The following is a 27,501-nucleotide window of genomic DNA, read 5'->3' on the forward strand; positions in this document are numbered from 1 at the left end:
AAGCCTGAATGATGGGAAACCAATTACAGCAGTGATGACATAGCTATTGACATGCAAATTCCACGTAGGACTACAGAAGAAGATAAGGAGTCACATAAATCTGAGGGCAGAGATCCAAGTCTAGAGGAAAGGAAAGGGAAGGGAATAATAACACCACTGCTTCTTTAGTGGCTTCAGGAACCTGAAAGCATTTGGGACAAAAGGCACACCCAACCTCTGAGCTAATAAATAACTAAATAAAATTGTATATTGAACAGGTAATCTTGAACAGGATCCTCAGTTAGATCTATATTCTTCCAATTTTAATATTGCTTTCTTTGTAGGCAAGTGTAATTTCCAAATACTCCCTTGTCTTTCTTTTCTAAAGCTTTTCAGAAAATTAGCTCAGCACATCATACTTATTGAGGTAATAACTACAATCTTAAAAGAGCCTGGATTTCAATAAGCAAGAAGAACACACTGAATTGGGTGATTTTCATTCTTTGACAAATTTCCACATATAAAATATTTATGATGAAGTACACAACAGCAAAGGAATTGTACTAAAATCAGACTATTCAAACTCAGGTTTCATGAAATTATAAGCCAGTTGTCTGCAACTTTGTCACAGGAACTTAAAAGGTTTTTTCCCCTCTCTATCCTTCCTCCCTGCTCTCATAGTAGGATGTGGTTAAAAGCACTTAAGTTTTGATTAAGATTCTAGTTATTCTGAATGTAAAATACTCAGACAAGTAATTTATGGTCAAAGCTGCCTTTTTTTAAATTCCATCACAAAATCATTAAATTATGTTGTTATAGAACATAAATTCTAAGCACAATTAAAACCAGAAAAGATTCTTTTCCAACTCTAATGCTTCTTCCAGCATCAGATATCTCATAAAAACCCACCTTCTGATACTCCCAGTCAGCAGTAACCCCATGACATGCCAAGTACAGCCAAATAAAGACAGCTACTGTTATTCTTGTTCCCTTTCCCCTCAGTGACTCCAAGCAATTGCTGCAATCCCCTGCACTGAAGCTGTCTCACCCCTCAAAAACACTTCTTGCTCAAGATCTTTCAGAGAGATTATATTAAGTTTCCAGTAACAATGCCATGGTAATGGAACATCAAATGCAAACTGAAATGCTGTATTCTCTGTATAACCAATGGAGAGAGAGCACCATTTGTAACTATTTACATTTGAACAACCCATCACATCCAAGACACTTTCATGAACTCTGATTATCTGAATTCTGGTTAGCCTGGATGCTGGCCATGTGCACAAACTGGCCAGCTCCAGGCACAGCACTTCCATCCCTGAACAATTTTGAAATGGGCAATTAAGAGCCATCCCACAAAGTATGAAAGCTTCAGAACTGGTTTATGTTCAAGTGTACAGAAGCCAGGCTTCCTAAAGAAATTATTGACTTCTGTTCTGACATAGATAAAACCCTAATCTTTATTTTAAATTCTATCATCTCCACATGCCCACTTAAATCTCTGTACCTTTTAATCAGCAGTTAGCAAATTACATTAAACATTAGGAATATAAAGCCAAGTGAGTTAGGAAACATCAAATCACAGATGACTCAGTTTTCAAAAGGCCTCTGCTTTAAACAGTTATGATAACATCTTAGGAGCAAAGTAAATTTAAACATTTAATGGCAGATACTATTTGGATAGGAAACAAGAAATTAATAGAAACATATATGAAAAGATAAGAGGAATACATGGTGAAATTTGGTTTAAAAAATATGTTCACTGCAGTCATTGCCCAGTTCCATCACCATGGTCCTTCACACCAACACCAGCAAGTTCTGAGGTTTTTGTCTCATCATTCAAAGAGGGACAGTCCCACATGAGCCTCTCTCTTTATCTCACCACCACCCCACCACAGGCTGCTTCTACAATCACACTCTTGATCCCAGCTCTCCAATTTCATTCTCAATCTCTTTAACTTGGCTTTGCTATATGAAATAGGTTCAGCTTTTGGAGGATACCAAATCCCTAGCAACCTCTACAGTCCAACTCCCAGGATGTTTTACTCCTTTTATCCACTTTATAACTGTACTTGAACAGAGGTTTTAAAGGCACTTGATTACACGTATTTACTCAAAGCACACCGTTTTCTGATGACTTTTGAGCCTCAGTACTCCTCTGGGTCTCCAGTTATTCTTTCAGAGCACCATCTGAAGGACTCAATTTCTCCCATTCCTCTCATTGCCAACTTCCCAGGGGAATTCACTCATGATCTCGTGTGATCTTCCTCTATAAACTGTCTTTGCATCACCTCATCAGAGACACTGGTTTAATCAGCTTTGTCAGAGCTGTCAAGTCACAAAACCTCAAGAGTTGGCTACTTTTTGGCCAAGCTAAAATCCCTACCTTTCTGACATTTCCTTGTGGCTGCCTAGTTGTTAATTCAAGCTCAATAACACCAAATGGAGCTCTGATGTCCTTCTAAACTCAGCTCACCACTTCCCATGGATATAAATGTCACACTCAATTTTCTGAATGCCTTTCATAGCTGAATGTCACCCTCCACTCACATCTGGTTTTTGTATGCTCTCACAATCAAGCACCATCCACTTACCTGCCTATAAAATCTCATCTCTAATGTTTCATCTCAATTATTGAACCAACCTTTTCCAGTGTTAACAAATACAGTCAGAGCCTAGATGCAAAAATCACTCTTAGAGTCTATTATTCAAATAAGTTTAAAACCTCTACATCTTGCTCCTTCCATCTCTTTGTCCTAAAAGCATAAACCACTTCTCTTCATTTCACAGATGTAAACACATTAGTTCAGTTCAACCCATTATGTGTCATTCAAAGTAAGAGCAATTCCTGAATCTAATGAATGCACAAGGTGATCAGTTTGGCAGAAAATTTAGAGTTTTTCTCCATGATGCTCATAGCACTTGGAAGACTTATTCCTAAGCATACACAAAACCTATTACATTCATATTCTGGTAAATCCTTCCTTTCTTATCTTATGTTGCCTGAAAAATGAAAACTTTAACAGTGGTTGGATTTTTGGGGTGTTGAAGCTGCTGCCCACTGTGACTACCAACAGTGCACAATTGTTTGATTTTCAGAGTTTACAAACTGTTACTACAGTAATTCATTATAAATGCCTCCATCCTTAAGAAAATGGCCACTGGAAAGTGAAACAAGAAAAACAACTAAGAAACTAACATAACTTTCTAATATCCAGTTGGGGGAAACTATAAGTCCACCAATTTGAAATTGCATTCTCTAAACAAGATATATTCTCCCTCAATTCTATACTGAGGAATTAATCATTAACTCTTCCAATTAAAGAACTTCCTTCTCTCAAAAGGTGACTATCCAAGAGAAGGAGTGGCATCTGTTGTCCTCAATGAAGGAGGACAGAATCCTGTTCTAATTTTATCCTATTCTGCACTATTTGTTTATTTTGAAAAAAAAAGTGCTTGATTATTTACCAACCTATTCTATTCACATTTCAATAAATGATATAAAGAACTGCTTTCAAACTGCACTGTCCAAGGGGAGCAGCACATAAATACCAGCTCACAGTAATTCAGGTTTAAAAAATAGTAAAATGCTGTGTGTGTGTGTGTAAAAGCAGGAATTCCTGCAATAAATACCACACATATCAACCTTTTGAAAAGAATTGGTATGAGTTTCCACAGCATACTTTTTTCTTTGAACCTAGAATAAAATTGATCACTTTCTAAATAATGGGAAACAGTCTGTTTTGCCAAATTGGCAGAAAAGTTCAGATTTCTTAAGAGTCATGAGAATTTTAAAATTGCAACTGGAAATTTCCAAACACGCATATTTTGGATCCTAGAATCCAACAGCACACATTCCTGTTACTGTCAAAATGCAAAAAGGAGTCGACCAAGATTAAAGGTTTACCAATTAAGACTTTCCAAGGCATCTATCTATAGGACCCATGCCACAAAAACTTACAATGCAAGAACTTGCTGGCTGCTCCTCCTGAATAAAATACAAACATTCAGGTGGGCAGTCACATCGGGTGGTGACAAAAGGAATTTCTGATTGCTGATCAAATGCTAAAATTGTGAGAACATTGCTGAAACTTCCCTGGCTTACACCAGGCAATATCTTCCTACATCCACACCTTTTCAGTGTGTATTCCAGAGGGATTGGGTAATAGCTGCCTAGCCCATGGTGACTGAACTCTTACCTTGGTGTTGGCGCATGCTTTCCCCTTCTTGTAGTCCTTGTGGCTGCCTCTTTTATCCAATTTGGCCCACAAGGCTTTGGCTTTCCAGTAATTGAGTTTGGACTTGAGTTTGTGATAGAAGGAACGATAGTCTTTGGGCTTTAGCTCCAGGTAGTCACAGAGCTCCTGGAAAGCCTTGAGAGTCCCCTTGCAGGTGGAAGCCTGGACAAATCTGTCAAAGAGAACATGAGCCTGGTTCACCTTCTCGTTTTTACTTTCCTCCATGCTTCACACGTGGCAGCTGCCCAGGGGGGCAGCTGTGCTCTTCCAGTCTGCCAGATTTCCTGATGTTGTTCTGCTGAGCCACTTTCACCTCTGCCTTACAAGCATTATTAACCTATAAAACAAAAAGAAGAAAGAGCAAGTTCAGTTACTCTTTTTCATTCCAAAACTTTGTCTAAGCCTGCTGAACTGAGAGCCCAGATTCCCAGTCAGTCCTTAGGTGATTGATATCCCAAGGATTCCTACCCAGGCTGACTGAAGAGGAGGCTTCCAGAGTTCAGTGAGCCTCACTGCAGACAGCAGCACATCTCACATCTCTGTTAAATCACAGAATATTTTAACCTGAGCCAGTGTCTTGGAATGAGTTTTCCCGGCTCATTTATCCAAACTCATTCTGCATGAAGAGCAGGGGAAGTTCCAAGTGAACAGGCAGACGTTACATGGTGTCTGCAAGAGGGCAGAGGCTGTGAAACAGAACAGGCAGACCCTACCATGTTGCAGTTACTGTGTAACACCACAGCAACAGTTATGGGCTGGTGCTAAAAACACTACTGCCACAAAACACTTAAGAGTCTCTGCTCCATCAGTAAAACAAGCTTTTGTGCCTTCATTCTAAAAAGACACATGTCTTTGGTCATGATAAATAGAGATAAGAGGATGGCATAGCAGAAGCTGATATAGAGTCCTTGCCAAGACTGGTTTTTGCACAGTGATGCTTACTGTGATCTTAAAAATAAGTTAAACCTGCTAATAGCAATCAATTTTTTGGACATATTAGTCAAGGCTGTAAAAAGGAAGCCTGTATGTGTTGCATAAAGCAGTATAAACAGTTCCCTTACCTAAAGCCTACACACATCATTCCATCCATAAGTGAGCAGCGTAAGAGTGAAACATGGCTGGTGCATGAGCCTTATAAGACCCCATACTAATTCCCCTATTTTGTATTTTTCAGCTTCTTTTGATATGCAGGTCCATACAAAATTTTAGGTGGTAGCTGGGGTCTACTTTAACCTGCTGGGGCAGAGCTGCTGTCATAAGCTCTGCTGCTCATTTCTGGGATGCCTCAGAAGCAGGCTGCAGACCTACAGAATTGTTTGGATAATGCTTAAAGCACAGGTATCTGCTCTTCCTCTCTCTCTCTTTCATATAGAATAAACCTTTTTCTTTCTTTTATAGATAACACTAAGTATACTCTAAATTACCCTTCTTGTTGAGAAAGAATAGTTCTGTTTGCCTTCAGATATGAAGGCAGCATAGGAACACGTGCACAAACAATGGAAGTGAAAGCACTTCCAAGGTGCTTTTTGCCCTTTTTTTTTTTTTTTTTTTTGCAAAGGGTATTAAGGCAAAAAGGGAAATATGTGGACTTGGATGAAACTTTTTAGATTCTCACCAGCTCTCTTCCTGCTTCCAGCAGACAGGAAGCCGAGCCAAACATTACAGCTCATGTCTCTTCCCCTCCCACATGACAGCTCTCCAGTAGTTTATTTGGGCACTCCTGCTTTTCAGCCTAACATGGTATTTATTGTTTATGTTTAGAAACAGCAAGGGAGTCCTGGAAACCTTTACATACCCCCACAAGCTGGTAGTTTTGAAAAATAAAAGTTCCAACAGAAGTCAAAGTACAACAGTGGGTTATAGTGCAGAATGCAATTCTAACTTTATTGGGACAACCACCTTAGAGGACTCAGTACCCATGAAGCTGTTTTTCTAACTGGCTGATAGTGATGCCCATGTCCATATCAGTGCTGCTCACTAAGCAAACTGGAACTGCTTTCCTTGTTTGCCATCTTAACTTCGCTGTTGTGAAGCTGGAAACATCTCCAGGCTTGCACCGCAGGGAAAGCACTGCACTGCTACAGAGGCCAAGCCACAGAACCCTGAAATGGTTTGGTTTGGAAGGGAGACCTTAAAGGTCACCAAGTTCCAATGCCCCTGCCATAGGCAGGGACACCTCCCACTAGACCAGGTTGTTCAAAGCTCCATCTAATTTGGTCTTGAGCACTTCCAGGGATGGAGCATCCACAGCTTGTCTGGGCAACCTGTGCCAGTGTCTCAGTGCCCTCACAGCAAAGAGCTTCTTCCCAATATCCAATCTAAACCTGCCCTATAACAGTTTGAAGCCATTTCCTTTCTCCTGTCATTCATATCCTTGTTAAAATTCCCTCTTCACCTCTCTTCTGGCCCAACCAGGTACTGAAGTCTTGCGCCTCCTCTTTTGTTCTCAAGAAGAATATAATGGACTCCAACAAAGCACCTCTAACACTGAAGGAGTCATTTCAGTGTCTCTGTGTCATACAGACACAATAAAATACCTACAGCCTAAAGTCATATGCCTCATTAATCAGCACAGCATTCCAAGCTGAATACTCTGATGTTCCCTCCACTTCTTGCACCTCCACTCTGCTACCCAAACACCCACTTTACACCAGTGCTTTGGATGACTGAGACTTCTTCAGAAAAAGCAATGTTACATGACCTAAATTAAGTAGAGTCACAATTCAGGTCTGTTAGCCCTCATTGCACTTCTGATATATCCAGATGTAAGGACAGCATAGGGATCATTTCTTACTCTTGCTTCTCCCACAGCTTTTCACCAAGGAAGTGAAGCAGCATTGGTTTTGCACTGCTTAAAGACCCCAAAATTAAAACCCAACCTCTTATTGTCACATTTTATGACAGTACAAGCTGGGCAAATAATTTGGCTATAAATAAGAAAACCAGCTGGCCCCTGGGTTGAAAGAAAGGATTCTCAACCAATTCTGTTCCATCCTAAGTTGCACACATCTCACGGGTCCAGGAGCTGGGTGGTGTCAAGGAACAGACCAATAACTGGGTTTTTCAAACCCCCTTTATAAACAAGGCTTCATACAATAAACTTGTTCTTTTGCCACATGGACATTGGGGTGTGTGTTGTCTCTCCCTGTCCTGACTACCAACCCCACAAAATACATGGATATTAAACATAATATCCTTTCACTCTAGGAACTTACTGCTGTGTCTGATGTTTGCTAAGCCAGCAGCCAAACCTGGAACAAACAGGTCATTTGAGCCAGCACATTCCAAGGGGTACCTCAGCACAGCAGCTCTGCCCAAATCCCATTTCACAGCCTGGGAAATCAGTTATGCCCACGGGTGAAACACCGAGGCTTCAGTCACCACATTAGGTCACTCCCTAGAACTCTGCATTCCCGATGTAAACACCCTGAGCCCTTGGAACCCAAGAGCAACGCGTCAGAGAACATGGAAATTACAGGAGGAAGGCAAGGGCAGGCAAGAATTATTTGCTGGGTTTCCAGGGTACTGGTGTGCCTCGCTGGCTGTTCTGCAAGCCTGCAGTATCCTGCATGTTTTGTCTCGAGGCAGCTGATTGCTGACTCAGATGCTCTGTGAATTCCTTGGCTTGGGAGCTGGGCGAGAAAGACAAAGCCCGTGGAAAAACGCATGCAAGAACAGTGTTCACGTTGCTATTTACAATAATAGCGGGAGGTTGTCACTGACTCATGGCTCCAAGTACCCTCAGGATCTCCAGTGCTTGCCCAGGACAAAAGAAACCAAAGGAAAACACAGAGATGCAGGCAGTGAATAATTCCAGGTGGTGGTTCCTTCCCACAGTCACACAGATGCAGGAATATGAATATTTTATCAAATGCATACACGAGAAAGAAAGCCCAGTGCCCTACTTCTGCCAAAGGCAAGAGATAAGAGGAGATTTTCAAATACTACACATAATGAATTTGGTTGTACAAATTGAAGTTCTGCAGCAAGTGTTGCAAATGCAGGGCTTATATATTCCAGGCAAATAAAGCCCCATTACACAAATCACCACCCCCTCTACATTTCCATCCTAATTTTGTTCAAAGTGTTCATTCAAGCAACGACTTGAGCCCAGGGAAAAAATAAAATACTATTGGAATGTATTTTTCACCCATCTCTTTTTTCCCCCATCAGAAATTATTGAGTTAATTCCATCTACATTCACAGCTTGTTCTCTCCACCCTAAATGAGGAGTGAATAAAACATTTGCCAAAGTAACTGCCCAGCTGCACTTCAGAATGCTGAGCTTCTCTGAGCACCATGTAAGTGCTTCCTTACATTTGAATTATTTCACAGCCAGGCCAACACCACAGATGCACCCTTGACAGACAAACCTCTGAGAAGTCAGGCATCAAGAAGAAGCAGTAATACCATATGGAATTTGAAAGCAAACTGGTCCATGATCATAAAACTACTGTCCAGCAACATTCCCTATGCCCTTGCCTCCCTTTCCTGGCTCCTCCTGTAGCTTGTGCCTAAGCAAGGCTCAGTAACAAACTCTGCAAACCCTGAATTACTGCAGTACCCAGGCAGCCAGGACACACTTGCAACTTGGCTAGCAAAAGCCTAAGCACAGATTACAGTTAAGCTCATGCTACAGACAGTGGGGACACCTATTTCTGTCTCTCTCCTCCACCCAGCATCCAGTTTTCTTGTAGGAAACCAATTACCTTTGAGACTCTTATTCCTCATTGAATCTGGATGAAATTGTTCAAAAGTTATTAAGGATGAACTGAAAAGCAGATGAACAAATGGCTCAATCCCATAAGCCTCTCCTCTTTAGGAAGCCAAACACACAAAAAAAAAATCTTTATTCCAACAAATGAAAAAGCTCTGTTTTAATTTCTAAGACTTACATTCTTTTACTTTCAGCTAAAACTGAAAAAATGGATTTTCTACAATATGTTCATGACTTTCTAAGTGATTACAATACCAAAAAGTGCAGCTTTAGGGCAGTGGTAAGACTGTGGAACAGATGGCAAAAAGAGGACAATTTTGACAAGAAAAGCTAAAGCCAAAACTGGCAACTATTTTAGCTCCATGTAACGCAGACCAAGAATGGGAAAGCAGGAGGACAAAGGCGTGGCTGCCATTGTTTGCAGCTTCCCTTTTAACCAGATGGAAAAGGGGCACGTCAGCCCTGTCCACAGCACGTCTTAAATGGGATTTAGATCTGCTCCTGTTCATAACATTCAAGACTCAAGTAAATAAGCTGTCAAAAAAACTGTGCTTTAATATATCTATGAAACTTGATCTGGTCACTTCTGCCCACCACACTGGAGAGAGTCTTCTGGGTCTCCACCTCTTTCCTGCCTATCCTCCCTCCCAAGCTAGGCCAAAAGTGGGAGAAAGAGAAACCAAGCATGAACTTGACTGCAAACACCAGAACCTGTTCTTAGCACATACATAAACAGTTCATAGAATGCTCATGTCAAGAAAAACTCAACCCAGTACTCACTTGAGAAGAAATGCTAATTACACACAAGAACATGGAAACATACAAATAGAGAAGCAGTTATAGAAAATATTTTGGTTCCCAAATTCACATTACAGTAGAGAAGGAAAAATGTGTACATTGCTTATTACTAACCATTTCTTCAATGCCACAACACAACAACTGAAAGCATTTGACCTACAAAACACAACCCTTTCTCTATGAGAACTCAAAAAGCACACCTTGCTGCTGCTGTCATACACAACTCTTTGATCACAGCACTCCCTACACTGAATGAACACTAACAAAGAAAGAGACCAAGAAACAGATCAATGCTTTTCTTTGGAAGAGAAAAAACAAAAGTGAATTATACCAAGGAAGAGGTAGCTGTTCCCTCAGAGGATGATAAGGGAACAACAGTAGGACACCTGGATAGGTGTCATTCTCACACCACGATGTAACAGAGCAACACAGTTGAATTCCTTTATCTGAAGTGCTTTGAAGCTGTTCCTGATGTTACATTTCAACATAGAAATGCATCTCCTATAGTTAGTTCCCACCCAGTTTTACAAGCTGGATTTCCCCAGAGCTCTGCAAACACTATGAAATAACCCTTGGAAAGTGCCTATTTAAAAAAAAAAAAAACAAAAAAACAAAAGGAAGACTCCGAAAATTACCAGAATGATATTTTCACAAGACTTTATTTCTATTACTTCAAATGGGGATAAAACAAATTTGTTGTCTTCACACAGCAAGGTATATCAGCTTTTGACACCATACAGGACACGGACCCCTTCATTTTTCCAAGCTAAAATGCTGTGTATGCCACAAGAAAGAGCAGAAACAGCAGCTTTGAGAAAAGCTTTACTGAGCATTAGAGAACAAGAACACTGTTCTGCCCCAAGTAGAAATTCTGAGCAGAACAAGGAGTGGAGACCACAAACACACTTTAACAACCTCTGCAGCCCAGAGAGCCAAGTCCACTGAAATCTCCAGATTCTGCTGGAGCACTGATCACCCCAAACCATTCCATGGCACAGGGAGAAAATATATAGAACCTCTTTGTATTTTGGAAAAAATAATCTCATTAAAGAAATTGTCTAATGAAACTCACATGAACACATTTGCAAAAATTCATGTAAGTGAAAGCTTACATAAAATTTCACATAAGTGAAAGTCAAATTTTGGTGTTAGAACCTAACACCAAAACACAGACTGCATTGACCACAGAAGTGATCACAGAGGATAAAAGATAACAGGAACAAAGAAACAGACAGAATCATAGGATCTGCAGCTGACAAGAAAATAAAAATTACCCATCTTTACTGGGCATGTAAAATGTTTCAGTGACCAGGACGAAAAGGTCTAGCACCTTCTGTAATATGTGCTTGCTTTCTCTTTACCTGCACTTGCCTCCACTTAATGTGCTTCAGTTCTCCCTCTCTTTACCAAATTAGCCAGGAAGGGAACAAAGCCAGGGAAGGGTCTGAAGCAGAATTCCTGTGAGCAGCACTTGAGTGAGCTGGGGTTGTCCAGCCTGCAGAAGAGGAAGCTGAGGAGTACCTTATCCTCTCTACAACCTCCTGAAAAGAGAGTGTAGCCAGGTGGGGGTCAGCCTCTTCTCCCAGGGAAGAAGTGAGAGCACAGGAAGAGTCTTCAGCTGTGCCAGGGGAGGTTCAGACTGGATATCAGGAGGAATTCCTTCAAAGAAAGGGTGGTCAGGCACTGGAACAGCACCCAGGGAGCTGCTGGAGCCACTGTCCCTGGAGGTGTTTAAGGAAAGGCTGGAGGCGGCACTGAGTGCCACGGTGGTGTTGGGTCATAGGTTGGACCAGGTGATCTCAGAGTCTTTTTCAACTCAAGTGATTCTGTAATTCCCCCTTTTATAGGTCAAAGATTACTGATCACCTGGAGATCCAAAGGAGGCTGAATTTACCCTTCATTTGCATCAGCCATTAAGAGAAATATTTAGCACCTCAGAAGCAAGCTCAAAGACTGGCCATTTGTGCCAGCATTTATTTTAATCACAGCAGATAGAGGCCTAGACTTTCAAGTCCAGGGCTCACCCTTCTGTGCTTTGGTAAATCCAGACTCTCACAAAACATTCCAGTTACAGACAGTAAAAAATGAACATGGGGAAGCAAGTTGTATTTGTGCTGCTTCCAACTCTAAACTGTTATGGGTGTGGAAAAGAAGCAGGCACTTCCTGAAAGGAAGTGGTGGATGACAAGGGAGTTAGAAAACAGGATCAGAAGATTCCTAATTTCACCATTTTTACACAGTCTGCTAGGTATGGCATCACAAATCTTCTGCACTGAGAAGTTCAAACAGATTACAGATTATTTAGTGGGTGTATAACCATTTTCTGTGGAAGAAGACTGATTACAGAAAGCAGAGGAAGTTAAAAATCTTGGAATCTTCTTCCCTCTACACATCTTGCAAGACTCTTTTGGGAGCCAAGAAATCCAATGTAAATAGACATTTGAATAAAAGAGCTGTAAAGATTTCTCCAACCCACAAACCACCATTTAGAGATGGCTGAACTTTAAAAGAAAAAGAAAAACAAATTTCAAGCTTTATTCTAGGACAAGTTCAGGAAAGGTTGGGATCATGCTATAACCCATGGGTGCAACCCTAGCCTGTGTAATTACCACATAAAAGATACATGCAGAATCAAAAAAAAAAATAAACACCTAAAGATCAGACCTTAAACCCAGACCTCCAGAACTGCCACCTCCTTTCCCTTAACAAGTAAAGTCCAACCAGGAACAGCATCTTGAGACTCACCTGCAGATGAGGTCACTGGTGATTTGTCACTCTGCATCCCAGCTATTGGATGCTCCAATCTGCCCCTGTCCCCATCCCATGCATGGCCAATAAGACCTAAGGTCCCCAGGGCAGTCTGAACCCTCAAGCTTTCACTGCTGCCAAAGAAAACCCCACAATGTGTTTATAACCCCTCATGGGTGTACCCTGCTCCTGTAACTCAAACCACTGCCCCAGCCTTCCTTTCTCCTTCCAAGCTATGCACAAAAATATGTGCTCTGCAGTCTGTCTATACACCTAAAATCAGAAATGGCAACGACAACAAACTCAATCTAGGTTAGATCAGGCTGTTTCTAACACCCCACAGGCTCACAGCCATGTGCTGTCCTCCCACATCACTCACTAGATTAGACAATAATATACAATTAGGCAATTTCAATTTGTTTTGCAGAGGTGGAGAATTACACACCTCAGCAAGAGCACTCCTTGACTGAGCAGAGTCTGAACAAGGCACCAAGCAGGATTTGAAACAAGCCAGGAGGCTACTTTCCATCATGGCTTACCTTTTTGGTCAGATTTACTATGGAGTTACACCTCATTTTTACAGTAAAACTTATTTATTAGACTCTAAAGGCACGGGGCTTCTAGATAACAGGGGAGATACTGAATATGTTCAATGGACACAATGTTAAATCCCAATTTGTCACAGGAAGAAAACACACCCACACATTCATCCTATAACTTTTATTTCATAAATTAGATCATTTGGTGGAGGTCTATTCCACACAAGCCACAAACCTCCTCTGTAACCTCTCCCAGGCTGCATTCCTGTAGCCATGGCTTTAATTTCAGAGGGAAAGAAAGTCTTGATGCCATCCTTTCCTCAAAATACTCTTACTATGCTTACACTTTTGGGTTCTTGACAGTATGTTAGACTTAGTTTAGTATTAACCCTCAATAAATTTACTCATGTAAATCTTTCCTCTTTCCAAGATAAGAATACCAACCCTTTGCACTCTGGCATGCTCCACAATCCTGAGTAAAGATAATAATTTTAAAAAGCAAAGCAAAATCCAACCCTTAGTGACTAACCAACTGTGAGACCATCAAATGACAACTGATGAAATCTAGCAACTTAATGAAAGTCTGTCTGTGTTACACAATCTGCTGTGCCTAATTCTTCCCCATCGTTCATATTCCTCAGAGGTACAAGGAAAGCTTTTACCAGGAGACAGCAATGTATTGTAAGCAAATAACCAGTTCAACATTTCAGCTCAGTCTTGACAGACAGAATAAAGAGTTTGCATTTTTTCATGATACAAAATAGCCCAGAATCTTAAAAAGTAATCCAAACTGTAGGCAAAGAATGGCAAAACCAAAACCCACAACATCCAACTTTCCGTTTGGCTCCGGATATCAGATAATACCAATTGCACATATTGTGCATGGGTTATAAATAGCAACCAGGCAGCACCTTCCCCACTTGGCTGGACATTTGACTCTCAGTAAACACTGAGCAGTTTCAATTGCCCAGATAGCAATTTCCCTGGAACCTGCAGGATGCCTCTCTGAGCAAAGCCCAGGCCAAGCTCAGTGCCTGGAGCGAATGAAAATCTGTTAGGAAATCAGTGGGAGGAAGGAGCTGGAGGTGGTTCTGTGATTTACTCTCCTCTCCCTGAGGCTCTGGCAGCCTCCTGGAAGGAGGCAGCCATCACCTCCAGAGGCAGACATTACCAATCTCCTCAAGTACAGCTGCACTGGTGGGGGCATGAAAAGACTTGGTATGAATTAGTCAGACATTAAATCCAACCTAAGTGTAAAGATGTTATTGTCAGAATTCATTCCTAGTAGCAAGGACACATCTCTTTGCCTTTTATCCTCAAGGACTGCTCTGCCTAGCCTTTTTCATTCCATCCTCCTTTGGATAAAGGCCCATTCCTCTGCAAGGATATCTGGGGGTCTGAAGCAGATACCTGGAAGGTTCAACTGAGGATACCTGGCAGAGAAAGCAGCCCTGTGAGGGGGCACAGGCATTTCCTTTGCTTAACGCAGGTCCCAGAGCCCTCACCAAAGGAACTACGAGCACTTTTTGTGCAACAGACCTGTGTGCACTCTGCTGACAGGCAAAGCCCCCCATGCTCACAGACTGCACTGTGGAACAGTGACTGCCCAGCATGGCTTGGCAGGACTGAGGCACTGCTTTGCTCCTGTGCTGCTCACAGGCTCTGCTCTGTAGGGCAGCTCAGTATTTCCACTGGCAGATGATTCGGTTCTGGACCTTGGACTCAAACTGTGTAATTTCCATAATCTCTTATTCCATAACATCCTGTATTTGAGCACTAGCCAGAATGACCCTTTTCCAAAATACTTTTAATACAGCAAGAAGGAGCACAAGAGACTGCAGGTCACTTGTGACTTCCTCAGTGACAATACCAACAGGTGGTTGCTGGTGTATCTGAAAAGAAAAATACTGAAATTAAGAAGTATTTTCTTCAACTTCATTCAACTCCTGCTTTCAGGTTCAGTCAGCCAGAACAGACTGGTAGCAGAGGAGAGCTCTGTAAACTGGGAATGCCCAAGAGTGGTGGCAGCACCACAGCATGACAGTCGCTGCTGTCCTGAAAATCCACACAGTGCTCCTGGAGAGCATTAACTGCACAGAACAACCTGGGGTCTATGACACCTGAAAACTACCCTCTCTCTAGTTGTTCACTGGCAGTAAACAATTTAATATTTATATATTTACTATTAGTTTATGCTAACAGAAACAAATACTGCTGTTAAGAAAGATTTGTTTTCTCCAGTTTAAGGACTGAGAAATGTAAAGGGTTTGTTTCTCGTTACACTGGGAGTTACCAGTAAAATCCATGTCTGCTCTCCACTCCCCTGTCATTTCCCATACATACACCCCAGAAATTATCATGTGTTTTTTCCATGGACCCAAAAGATCTGGCTTACTGTAGAGGAAAACTTCTCATTTCCTGGGGCAAACCAGAAAACGCTTCAGTATTTGGTTCTTTAAATACTTGGGAGTGACCACAAGTAATAAGCAATGTTTGCTTTTAACCTTTCATTTCTGTAACACTCCTGTTTATTTTCTAGGATAGAACAGACTATTGCAGTTGGGAGAGCCCTACAGTTACCATCTGCCTGGCTGAACAAAAGTTGAAGTTGTTAAAGGCAATGCCATCATCAAAGTTCATTTCCCTTCCCTGGCTGACACCAGTGTCTGGGCATGCACATTTTGTGGTAACTTCTGCATTATGTTCTGTAACTATAAGGAATAACAGGGAAATGCTCATTTGAAGAACAAAAGGATCTAAAGTTGATAAAAATGGGCAATTTCCTACCCTTATCACACTGGTCAGTGATATTATGAATGCTTTATGTCTCATCCCTGTTATCAACTCAGACATTTCTTCCTGAGCCAGTTGTTTTTATGATCAATAGCTTTCTTTTAATTTCCAGGCCAAGTTTATACCTCTCTGTTCCTGTGATGATGCTGACTTAGGCATTAGCTTTGCCTCCCTTCCCACATATATTTATAGACAATGCCACATCTCCCCTTGGCCTTCATTATGCTAAGGTCAAATCAAGCTCTCATGGACAAAGATAGGCTTTCTTTTCCCTCTCCTGCCCATTCTGGGATTGCTTTAGTGTCTTCCACCTCAACAATCCACAACTAACATACATTTTAATGTACTCCTTGATCACGGGAATCACTCTTTCTCCTTTCTTGGTTATTTCCAAGTGAAAGGCCATCAGATTGCTTCACACTATTGAATTTAATTTCATGCGCATCCTATAAGTTCTAGTCCTGTAACTCAGTATAAGAAATCAGGGAAGTGGGGTTCTAGAGCACTCTCCAACAACAAAAGCCCAAGGTAATTAGTCAGTTTATTACTCCTTACCACGACTGCAAACATGTATGCACAGCAAAGCAACTTGATTGAAAGTTCATTGAAGGTTGTGCAAAATTATTTGGTTCAAGGCCCTTAGAGGCTTGAATTTCTGTGAAAGCAGCTGATACTGTAGCCATTTCTGTAACCCTCTGTCCTCTGACAGAGTGTGTGGGGTGGGAAGAAGAGTGAGGGAGGTGACCTTGCCATTTGAAACTCTGTTTCCGTGACAGGATGGAGGGAATTTTGCTTCTTCCTCTGTTTTAAAGAATTACAGCCTTGAAAGCTGAAGGTGGTAAGAGACTCCCAGAATTTTGCCTGTGTGCATAGAGCTGCCAAAAACACTGTTGGTAATAGTGTTGTTTGGAAAGGCTGTTCATACAATCTCAAGAAAACTCTGCTTTTGGTAGACAGCTTACTAAAAGCTGCTGGTATGCTCCTGAGTGTTGTTTACTTTGGAAAATGAAATTTGAATGCTGTTTTCCCTCAATGGCAAAGCTATGCTATACAAAGCAATACTTCAGGTAATTTATGCCACATCTGTGTCCTCAAAGCTAATAAAGGAATGTAAGATGACTACAAGCTATGCAGGTATAATCACTTCACCAAATTACATAAGAGAATTTAAGAGATAAGTACTGTTCTAAGTGCTCCAAGCATATATTATATTTTGTCCAGGAGTCCATTATCCCAAAAGAAAAAAAAAATATTTTGTGTCTTTGAATTGCTCTTAGAAATATCTAAAATACCCCAAGAGTGTGGTTGATTCAGCATTGCTCTAATCTGATCTTGAACAAGCTTGGTTTTCCCTTTTCCACATATGCTATGGAACAGTAACTTCACTTTCATTAGTCCCCTGGCTAACTCCTTAGATCTGACAGTAATGCAGCCATTAAGCAGATCAGCAGGGTCTCAAGTTTAACAGAAAGATCAGTATTTAGACATGTCTGACTTCAGTCCAAGGTTGCTGGCACACTTATAAACAGCCATAGATTGAGATGCAGCAATATCTTAGAGAAACAGACCAAAGCAGCAAGTTTACAGTATCCAGCTGTAATGAAATGTGAAACTGTGCCCTTGACAAGCATAATACAGCATTGTTCACTGGACACAAGAGGGGCTCCCCTCTGCAGCTTGGACTCCTACCTGTTCCAGTGCTTCCACGTGCCCCTATGCTCTTCACACTTGCTGGTTTTGGAGAAAACACCAAATTTTCTGCCAGGCTGTTGCGCACAAGGTCTAGAGCTCATCTCACTGCAGACTGGGGGGAGTAACCCCGAGGTTATTCAACATTGTGGCATCCCAGTAACTCACAGGACATGCTGGGGAAAACATCTGTGGTACCCACACCCCCTGTCCATGGACTCACCCAGCACTTAGTGACTCTGTGGGCCCAGATCTTTAGAAGCATTAGACTCCACATTCCTCCTCTGCAGAGGCCAAGGCAGCTCTCTTCTAGCACAGAGCTATTTATTACTTACACCACATGCCACATTAACACAAGCTTATGTAAGCACATTCAGAGCAAGGTAACATCTAATGAAAATGGCCAACAAAAAACAGGTACCTTGCTATTAAAGGCTGCTTTCCCTGGAAGAATTTAAAGCCACCCAGGGAATGTGTGGGAGAAGCTGACAACACTGCAAAGCAACCTGCAGCAAGGCAGGTGTGGATGCAAAACACCTGCAAACAAACCCAATCCATTGCTAAAGCTGAGTTTGACTTTCACCTAGAACTGAACCTCACACACACTGTGTGCTCTCATCTATGTCAATCCCACCTCAGGTCAGCCTGACAAGCGTTGGGTGTGATGTCCACAGACACAAAATGACCACCTGAAGCGAACAAGAGCAGTTTCCACTCTCTGTGACTGGAATGACCAGGCTGGCTGGCCCATTCTCTCGGCAGTCTTTTCTACAGACAGAGTGGAGCACAGAGAAGCTTCCAGAACACTGCTCTCCTGGCTTCCTTCACTGAACAAGTAGTTACAACCCATTCCTGGAAAAACAACCCTGTGCATGCAGAGAAAAACCAGGCTGTCCCAACTGGGCTATACTCAACAACTGGAGTCAGCACTAAGGTGACCCAGACAGGATTAAGCTGGAGCCCTGCCACACCATTACTTTCATCAGATCAGTATTTGGCTCCAGAAAAAGACAGATCATTTCTGGGGAAAGGCAGCCATGCTTCCTTTTCTCTTCTTGGTTAAGAAACTTGATCTGGCTGTTGATTAGGGAAGTACATCAATCCATATTGTTTAAAACTCTTGCTTAAGGAGAAGGTCAAACTAAGAAATTGTGAGTCACCGAACCACAGAATAATTAAGATTGGAAAAGACCTCTGGAGATTGCCTAGGTTGATCCCACTGCTCAAAGCAGAGTCAGCTAAAACAGGTTATTCAGGACTGTGCCCAGTCGGGTTTTGAGTATCTCCAAGGATGGAATCACAAGGGATGCTTAAAGCCTAACATAATATCTCTTGCAACAGACAGACCTGCATATTTAACCTCCAGGCAGATTAATTTTTATGTAACCAGGCAATACAAGAGAGGATAGATACTCAAGTCCCAGCACACATCACCCTAAAAGGTAAAGTCAAGGGTGCCAAAAACAGCAAGTCACTTTTTCCCCTATATCCATGAAACTCGTGAGGTCCTCAGATTTCCTCCTTACTCTGAAACAAATTCAATTGTTTATTCCCAGCCCTAATAGAACATTAAACAAAAGAAAGCTTAACCCATGAAGACAACACATGAAGCTTCTCTAGCAGATAGTATTGGAGCTCTGAATCCCATTTTACATTCTACTCCCCAAACAAAGGCAACACCTAGTGCAAGGCTTTAACTAAACTGCCTCTTCTCTCCTTGGAAACATTTCTTACTGGTCAAGTTCAGTAACATCTGAATTTGCAGTAAACAAGTACTGCCACAATCAAAAATAACATTTAAGAGAACCTCAAGAAGTGATTGAGTGTCATGTTGGTCCAGATGTTGACCCAGAACATGTGATTTTCTCACAAGCTGCAAGATGGAAGAGGTGCATAATGACATCAAAAAGGATATTCACACCTAACAACAAAAAAATTAGGATCAAAAAATCCATGCTATGTTTTCCAAAGGCAGAGTGCAATTCCTGGCAATGGGGCAGCAAGGAATAGCTATGCAGCTGGCAAGTGAACCACAAGGTTTTAAATAGATAGTTCAAAGCCAAAGATTACTCTCTTATCCTGCACTGGGGGTGTTACAAGGCTGTGAGGAAAGATAATGATGTACAAAGAATCAAAAATGTATCACTTCAATTTTAAATTATCTACCTCTGCCTTTACAAAACTACTTTTTGGATGATTTGCAATGTGTCAATATGATTTAAAACAGTAGCTGTAGAATCCAAAGATCCCTGATTCCATTTTGATGTAATCAAGGGGCTTTTCACTCTTGAGGGGTTGCCATTTTAATTTTGAACACACTCAAATAAAATAAAGCTCACCTCAGGGATGAGAAGTTGTTTCTAGTCTCAGGTTACAGTGGCTACTTAGAAGTACTTGGGTAAAGTGATTTTTCTAAGAAAGAAAAGGTCGGTCATGGGGGAAAGACAGGTTAAGAAACCAGCAGAGCAGGCTGACCCTACAAAGAGCAGATTTTTAGCAGCCTTGTTTATTGGGAATCTACTACACACACACACGTGGGACTGGAGATCTTCCAGCAGGTCAGCCCTCCTGCAGCCAGGGTCCTTCTTTGCTCATCCCCGAATAGGAGGGTCTGGAGACAGGATTTGAGGAGATTACCAGGGCAAAGCTGGAAGTGCCTTCCCGCCAGCAGTCTAAAAGTGAAGTTAATCACCTCAGCACTTCTAGGGGCAAGGCCCAGGGAAGATTGAGTGAGCCTGCTTTCAGCAGCTGGCCTGAAACCAACCACCAGCCACAGACACACCAGGTCTGATCCTGGGGGCAAACAAGTCCTGGAGGTAACATGCTGGGTGACACAGGACACACTTCTTTACACTGTTCCACAGAACGTTTCAGCAAGTCCCACTGGAACACTCAAGTTCTCCAGTCAAAGGCCTTTATTACAAAGAACTTTTGGTAAAAGAAAATAAGCAATAATTTGTGTGTGCTTATTTAGAAAACAGCTACCTTCACTCAAATCCTCTGGTAAGTGGGGAAAGTGGCACTAAGTCTTTTCCAGGGAAAAAACTTCAGTCTAGATTTAGAAAAGGCTTAGTCTAGACATGGATACCACAAGCACTGAAAATGTGAAAACTTTTCTGGTGTCCTCAGTGCACAGGACAGGGAGTGTCTCCCTGCGTCTCCCTTCTCCCAGCAGGCAGCCCAGGTAGGGGTCCAAGGCTGAATTCAGTTATACCATCACCATACCCTGTCATGGTGCAGACTTGCTTGAAAATTTAGGAATTTATGCTGAAACTTGGAAGAAAATATCCCAGCAAACAACTTTCAGCCAAAACTTGGAGTCTTTAGCATAAAGAGGTCAGCTAGTGACTGTAGAAGTATTCACTGAGTTTCTTCTGCATTTCATACATACACACTCATCCTTCCCCTCACATAAAAAGGAAAGTCAGGGATCCTATTTTTAAAACAAGCTTGTTTTCATTTAAAGAGAGAAATATGCACATATGCAGTTTCAATATCAACTATTTCAGATTTTATGGGAACTTTTTTCTTCAGTGACCTGGCCACAGTTTAGTGGTTTTCTTTTTTTTCTCCCTTTGTTTTTAGATCCCTCCATGAAGAGGAAACCCTTCTAGAAAGAAGAGCTATTCCCTGCAGTACCACCTCTCCATTCCAAATTGCCAAGAACAGTGCAGGGAATAGTTTCTAGCATGGGGACAGAGAAATCTTCTTCCAAAAGTTTAAGGACACTCTTCTCAGACTATTTCAGTCACCAATAACTGCACTGGAATGGCACTGGAGATTCCAAAGGAAAGCTGTTATCCATCACCAGCAAGTCAGCTATGCTCAGCTCTGTAAATACATCTCAGAAGAATCAAGTGTTACACTTTTCCTACATTTATAGTACTGCAAGAACAGAACAAGGAATACAGTCTGTTTAGCTTTTATTTTTGTCTTGATATGTTTCCATTCTGAATTTCAAAATGTATTCCTGTAACTGTTGTGTACATTTCCTAACACTGAGAACTTTCAATGCAATCTCAGTCAAAAAAGACCAAGAGAAAATTCAGTACCTATGTTCAAAGAAGTGCTAACAGACATTTCCACCTTGAGAAAGGCCAGAGACAACAAGCTTGTTCATCAAAACCAGTTCCTGAATTTTACAACTTTCTCTTCCAGCCCTGTGGTTTCACTGGGTTTATTAAATCACATCAGCTGGTACTATTAAGTACTTGATGACAATGCAGAAAGGAACAGCACTTTTGTGGTCAGAAATGCAGCCACACAACCTTCCTGTTCATGCATAACTGGGGCTGTAACAGCAGATGCACCCAGATTCCCATACATATGGATCCATGCTTTGCTTAAACCTATTTATCAAGGACATCTATTTCATGCTATCACTGAAAGGTATTTCTTTCCCTCCCCCCTGATTTTGGAAATGCTTGGAAAGTTGTATTTTTCAACTGAAGACCATGCTGGAAGCTCCCCTGCCTAACCAAACACCAGCAGCCTCTTCAGTCAGGTCAGAGATTTGACCTGATCCCCCATGGCACAATACCACAGGAGAAATGGAAGGCAAAACAAACGCAAGGTTTGAGGTGAGATGAGATCCACCCCTTAGGCAATTGTGGGATCTACAGCTGTTTCATGCAAATCATGAACATATCCATATCTTTATAACTTAGGGCAGAGGCTGTAAGAAATATAAAAACCTCCCCTAGTTTTCAAAATCAGTGAAAGTTGAAAAAAAACTAAAAATCAGCAAGGACTTGGCAGAAGAAAAGGTTTATGTCAGTATTTTTAAAAAATGCAGTTTCAATCACCTCAGTATGACATGTCTGGGAAAACAAGTTCCTTTTTTTTTTTTGTTTGACTTCTTCTTAAGTTGCATTACCACTAAGTTCAACTAGAAATTGCATGAGCAAAGCCAAGAAGCCAGCCTGCTTAACAGCCAAAGAAAGAATAAAAATTATTTGTCTGGACCTACCCATTACATCTTCTGCATGCTTTAAGGACACACCTCTTTAAAAATGCAGACATATTTCATCTTGCCTACCCCTTTAAGAAAGGCTCCAATTGCTCTTTTAACATCCCATATTTAACTTCAGTTTTAACAACTTGTAGATTTATCACTGCCTTTTTCTTGTACTCATAGTAGCTGCACACTAAGCAGAATTTTGCTCCGGGACCTTAATTGTACTTATTAGGGCTACAGCTAACTAGCTTTCAAAAAAATTCTGGAGAAACATCATTTAGAGCAGTCCAAAGGGCTGCCATCAGAAACTGTGACAAAGCAGCACAGAAAAGCTCATACCCACATCAGGGCTGTTGTGGAACAGAGTCCAGCTCAATGTTTGCTCTATTATCAACTTGGCACACTCAAGGGAAGTTGTGGAAGTCTGTTGTTCAAGTAATTTAAAATTAGACTACTCAAAAGAAATAACAGGAGGAATAAGCCTTAGCTGTCTAGATTATGTTTCCTATAATTTTGCAGGAAAATTTTACAAATATCCACAGATTTATTTTTGTGCAAGGGTAAGAAGCTCGTGGGATGTAAATTACCATAAGGTTTGATGCTTTAAGGACAGAACATTTCAAGAGCAATACTCCTCCCACTCTCCAGGAGTGTCTTCAGAGCTCTTGGTGGGGGGCCTGACAAATACATTTGTCCCACCTGAGACTTCTCAAGTGTGCCAAGACATCCCCCTCAAGCCCTCTTGCACACAGCTACAGAACAAGACAAAAGGCAATCCTGATCCTCTTTACTCTGCAATTCTGACACAGGGCACGTACAATAGCTGTGCCAACTGACTGGCATGTTTCCTTGCACAGATTTCAGATGGAGAGGCAGAGATAAGCACAGGGGGAGGAAAAAAAGGCAAGGACACAAACAAGACCTAATCACAGCCCGTCTGTAATGGCAAACAATACATTGGGTGTATTGTAACTTGGAAAAGATCAACCTTTAGGCTCTGCCACCTGCTCTGTTTTAGGTGTGATCATCCAATTATCTAAGAATTCAGAACAACACTTCACAAGCTTTCATATCTTATTTACACTAGAGAGTTTCTCTCAATGAAAGAAAAAGTTGTAAGCTACCAATACGGTTCTGAAGCAAAAATATGGTCAAAAACCTAATTTCCATAAATTACTTTAATTCAGCTTGAACACCTATCTGATTTACCATCTTCAGGTAGCAAGCTGCATGAAGAGCAGAGCTCCAGAGGATGCCTGCTGTCCTGGACTATGTTTTGCTCAGGAGAATGTAAACCAGCTGTGAAGTTCTGTCTTTCATGGGGTGAAGTTGTACCACAGAGCAGCTAAAGATATCCCAATTATTGTATGTTTGCAAGAAAGCAGTTAATTAGGCCTTGCTTAAGCAGGCAGAAAGCAACCACAGCTTTAACAACTACCATTTCTACAATGGTTTTTCATCTTTCTTTCCAGACCCAAAATACATAGTTCTCCAGAATCTCTAAAAGGTTATGACTCCAGTAGACAACCCAGGTTAGATCTTCCTTTTTGAAATCAGCAGGGATTCTCATGGGGTGCCATTAAATGTGAGTTATACAGGTAACAAGTGCTCCCAAAGGTCCAGAAGGGAGACCTTTGAGAGGAACAAGTTTAGTTGGAAACAATCCTACGGCCACAAAAGCACATACTGTCCTCACTATAAAAGCTATTTACTCTTCAAAGGAGCAAGATGAAAGATTACTGAAAAAGTACTGGACAAGATAAAGCAACAATTAATCTCAATTAGTGCCATTCAGTTTGTGTTCTCTCAAGCCTTTAATCCCCACCTTTAAATCCACTTTTTTGCCAGCTCGCCATTATTTTACAGGAGAGCTACAAGAGGCTCCACAAAACCTTCATCAGGAGGAGGATTATTTGATTGCAACACAAAGTTAGGCCACTTCCAAGTAATTCCCAAAGCCTCAGCTGGGGCTGCTGTCACTGAGGTGGTGCAGCAAAGCAAGCTGCTCCTGCATTTTTGCTGCCTTACTTCAGTGCTCCCCCAGAACAAGAGCACACATCCTGCTGGCTGAACTGCCCCTCCATTCTGCACTCCAGGGAAATGCATGCATCTCAATTATGCACACTTACATCGCCAGCTCCCATCCAGCAGGACACACAGAGTTCAGCTCCTCCATTAAACTGTGCTCCCCTTGGCAGCCAGGGAAGGAGGTGCAGGTGGAAAGCAGAAATCCCGTCTGTGTTTTGAAGGGCAAGGGTAAATCAGCTACAACGGTGGGAGCTGGAATAGCAGTGAGGCACGAGACTGAGCTGAAATTCTGAGAGTACATGCACTGAATACTCTCACTTTTGTGTCCCCATCACACACACACACAGGGTGGTGGGCAGACAGAACCCTGGTGATGTGGCAGCTGGTTTCTCTTCTCTCCCTAAAACAGATGATTTCATGTCAGAGTATATCCTGATTTCAGTCAAAGAAAATATCCAGAACCGTCAAACTTTTTTTAAAAGCATTTCTGACCACAATGTGGCAAGATGGGGCTAAAAAGAGAGAAGACAAAAAAGCAGTTTTGTTTGAGAGCTATTTTAAGTTTACATCTCCAGGCAGAACAGCTTTTAGCATTGCTATGCTCAGTAAGAAGCTTCAGGGTCAGTTACTTTCATTTGTTGTTTCTTCCCTAAGGAATAACTAGGTTTGCATGAATAGCACTGTGGAGCTTGGCTTAGACCATGCATGTGGGGGAAGGTGGAAAAAGACATGAGAGGGCTGGAAAAGACAACAAGAAAATTGCAGTGCAAAAGCTGTTTACAAATGCTGCACCACACTAAGACAATGTCCTCAGCTGCTCAGGCAAACCATTACTTTGAATCCCAATCAATGGCTACAGAGGTGGAAAAAAGCCTGGTACCATCTCATCCTTCACATCAAGGGTAGGTGGAAGGGCAAGGATATTCCATGTAAAGCTTCCAAGAGGACAACAGAGGAAATCTTTAGTTTTGCCCAGGAATTAAGCACTTGGCCGTGGACTTCAGTAAAGGAAAGTCAGACTCAATTTTACCACAGCAGAACAGCAGACTTCTGATGAACAATATACACAAGTAAGAGCTAGATGGGATTCTAAAAAAGCCACTACAAACAAAAAAGTAGTAGCTTCCTAGACAAAAAAAAAGTGTCAAAAGGAACTCAAGGACTGCCTATTTCTGACCATGAAAGCACAGATTTGCTGGGGCCTGGCCTGCACAGGTTTCTATTTTTATCTGGACAGTGAAAATGCAGATGTTGTAGTTAGAAGTTTCTCACCACTTTAGTGACTAGTTTTTTTATTTGAAGTTCATGAAGGAATGGATAAACAATCCATTTATCAGCTGCACAAGCACGAGTGCTCAATGCCTGTTACTCCCTGTACCCCAACTTCATTTCTTTACATTATCATTGACACCTGTTTCTTTCTTTGACTCCAAGTTTATTTGCAAGTACCATTTATGGTTGTTTTTTAGAAACCCATGCCCTAAGAGCCTGACAGATTGCCAGCTCACTTCATTAAAAAACCTCCTGTGGTAACAGCTTTCTTCCACTGCTGACCAAGGCTGTGTTTGAATGGATGACCCCAAACTGAAGCACTTCACATGTCGAGTCTTGGCTTTGCCAAGTCAGCCTGTAACTCCTGAACATGGGGAATTCTTGACATGGAACTTCTTCAACTGTGGCATCTTTTATTCCCCCAGAAAAGCAGAAGAGCTAGTAAACATGCTTTTACAGTCATCTTTAAGCCTCTAGAAATGACTCTCCTTTCTTCGTCTTGACATGCCTTTCCTCCTCTTGAGAATTCAGAATTTTCTATTACCCCAGCATATTTTAGAATACATTCTTTAATCCCTTTGCTGATTGACAATTTCACTTAAGATTTTATCTTCACCCTCTTGGGATTACTTATATGGTCAAACTCTGCTCTTCAAATAGCTTGTAAAGTGAGGATTGAACAATAAGGGGTGGGAGAAATGAGTTTAGCATCAGACAGAACAGTTCTGGCTCCTAGGGTTGAGCAAGCCTTGGAAAAGACAAGACTTCTTGCCATCATACTGCAGATCACCTGCCAAAGAGTAACAAAATCCCCCAACAACTAAAAAGATCACAAAAACCCCCAAACTCTTTCAGATCCAGTTACCACCCTGAAATGCAAAGGAACAGGCAATACCAGAGAGCTGATAGCCTCCACCCTCACTACAGTAACAGAGCCTGCCAACCAGCTATTTATCAAGAATCCACAGCCACATGAGCTGCAAAACACTCCTCTCTTCAGACTCTTGACAACAGTCCCAGCTCAGGTTCATACCAAAACCCCAGTTTGGTACATGCAGAACCTCTGACAGGCTTCATTACACTGAGAATGTGACTAAAAAGGTGCTGCTTCAACCCCTTGTCAGCTCAATACTTGTGTTAGGTCTAATATTAGAATATTCTAAGTCCATTAGGGGTAACTGCTTTCATTAGCTTTTAAATAGTTTTTCCATGGCAGGATCTCTGAATTCCCTCTTCAAGCACTGGGGCACACTGTTTTCCGAGGATGGCGCAGCAGGAAATACTAAGGACAGCTAATAAAAACAAAGCCACAGCCCCAAAATACAAAAGGTTCTGCCAGCATAACACTGAAGAGCACAGAAGTGTCAGAGCATGCACTGTGCTGCTCTCCTGGCTCAGGTTTTTGCCACAATATCTGGCCACATGCTGAGCTCTGCATGTGGCAGAGGTTGCCACAAAAGCTTCTGTCCTGTTGATGCACCTCAGAGGCACAGACATGGTCAGCCTTGGGTGTTGCCACAATTACCTTCATTCTGCTCTATTAAAGCTCTTGGATGAATCATGTTGCACCATTCTGGTTAAAAAGAGGCCTCTCCAAGGAGTGGTCACACATGGACCCGCTCCCTCCAAAGCTGCTGTGCTACAAACCTGGAGTTCCTCCTCTCCACAGCTGATGTGCTCCCAGCCTTGACAGAACAAAACAAAATGAGGGAAACACACAAGCCTTTCAAGTCTAATTTCTGA

The 27,501-nt window shown here is 41.8% G+C and overlaps 1 protein-coding gene across 10 annotated transcripts in view; it reads right to left on the minus strand.

Annotated features, from left to right (window-relative positions):
* Nucleotides 1-27,501, minus strand: part of MICAL3 (microtubule associated monooxygenase, calponin and LIM domain containing 3) — a 151,829-nt gene that overhangs the window by 101,950 nt on the left and 22,378 nt on the right. For all 10 annotated transcript variants that reach the window (XM_059472446.1, XM_059472445.1, XM_059472442.1 and 7 more), the window contains exon 2: nucleotides 4,179-4,554. In XM_059472446.1, the coding sequence (XP_059328429.1) occupies nucleotides 4,179-4,442 (264 nt within the window). In that variant the 5' untranslated portion in view covers nucleotides 4,443-4,554. The remainder of the gene's footprint in view (nucleotides 1-4,178; nucleotides 4,555-27,501) is intronic.

Source organism: Ammospiza nelsoni, chromosome 5 (genome assembly GCF_027579445.1).
Source record: "Ammospiza nelsoni isolate bAmmNel1 chromosome 5, bAmmNel1.pri, whole genome shotgun sequence".
In the NCBI taxonomy this organism is placed as follows: Eukaryota; Metazoa; Chordata; class Aves; order Passeriformes; family Passerellidae; genus Ammospiza; species Ammospiza nelsoni.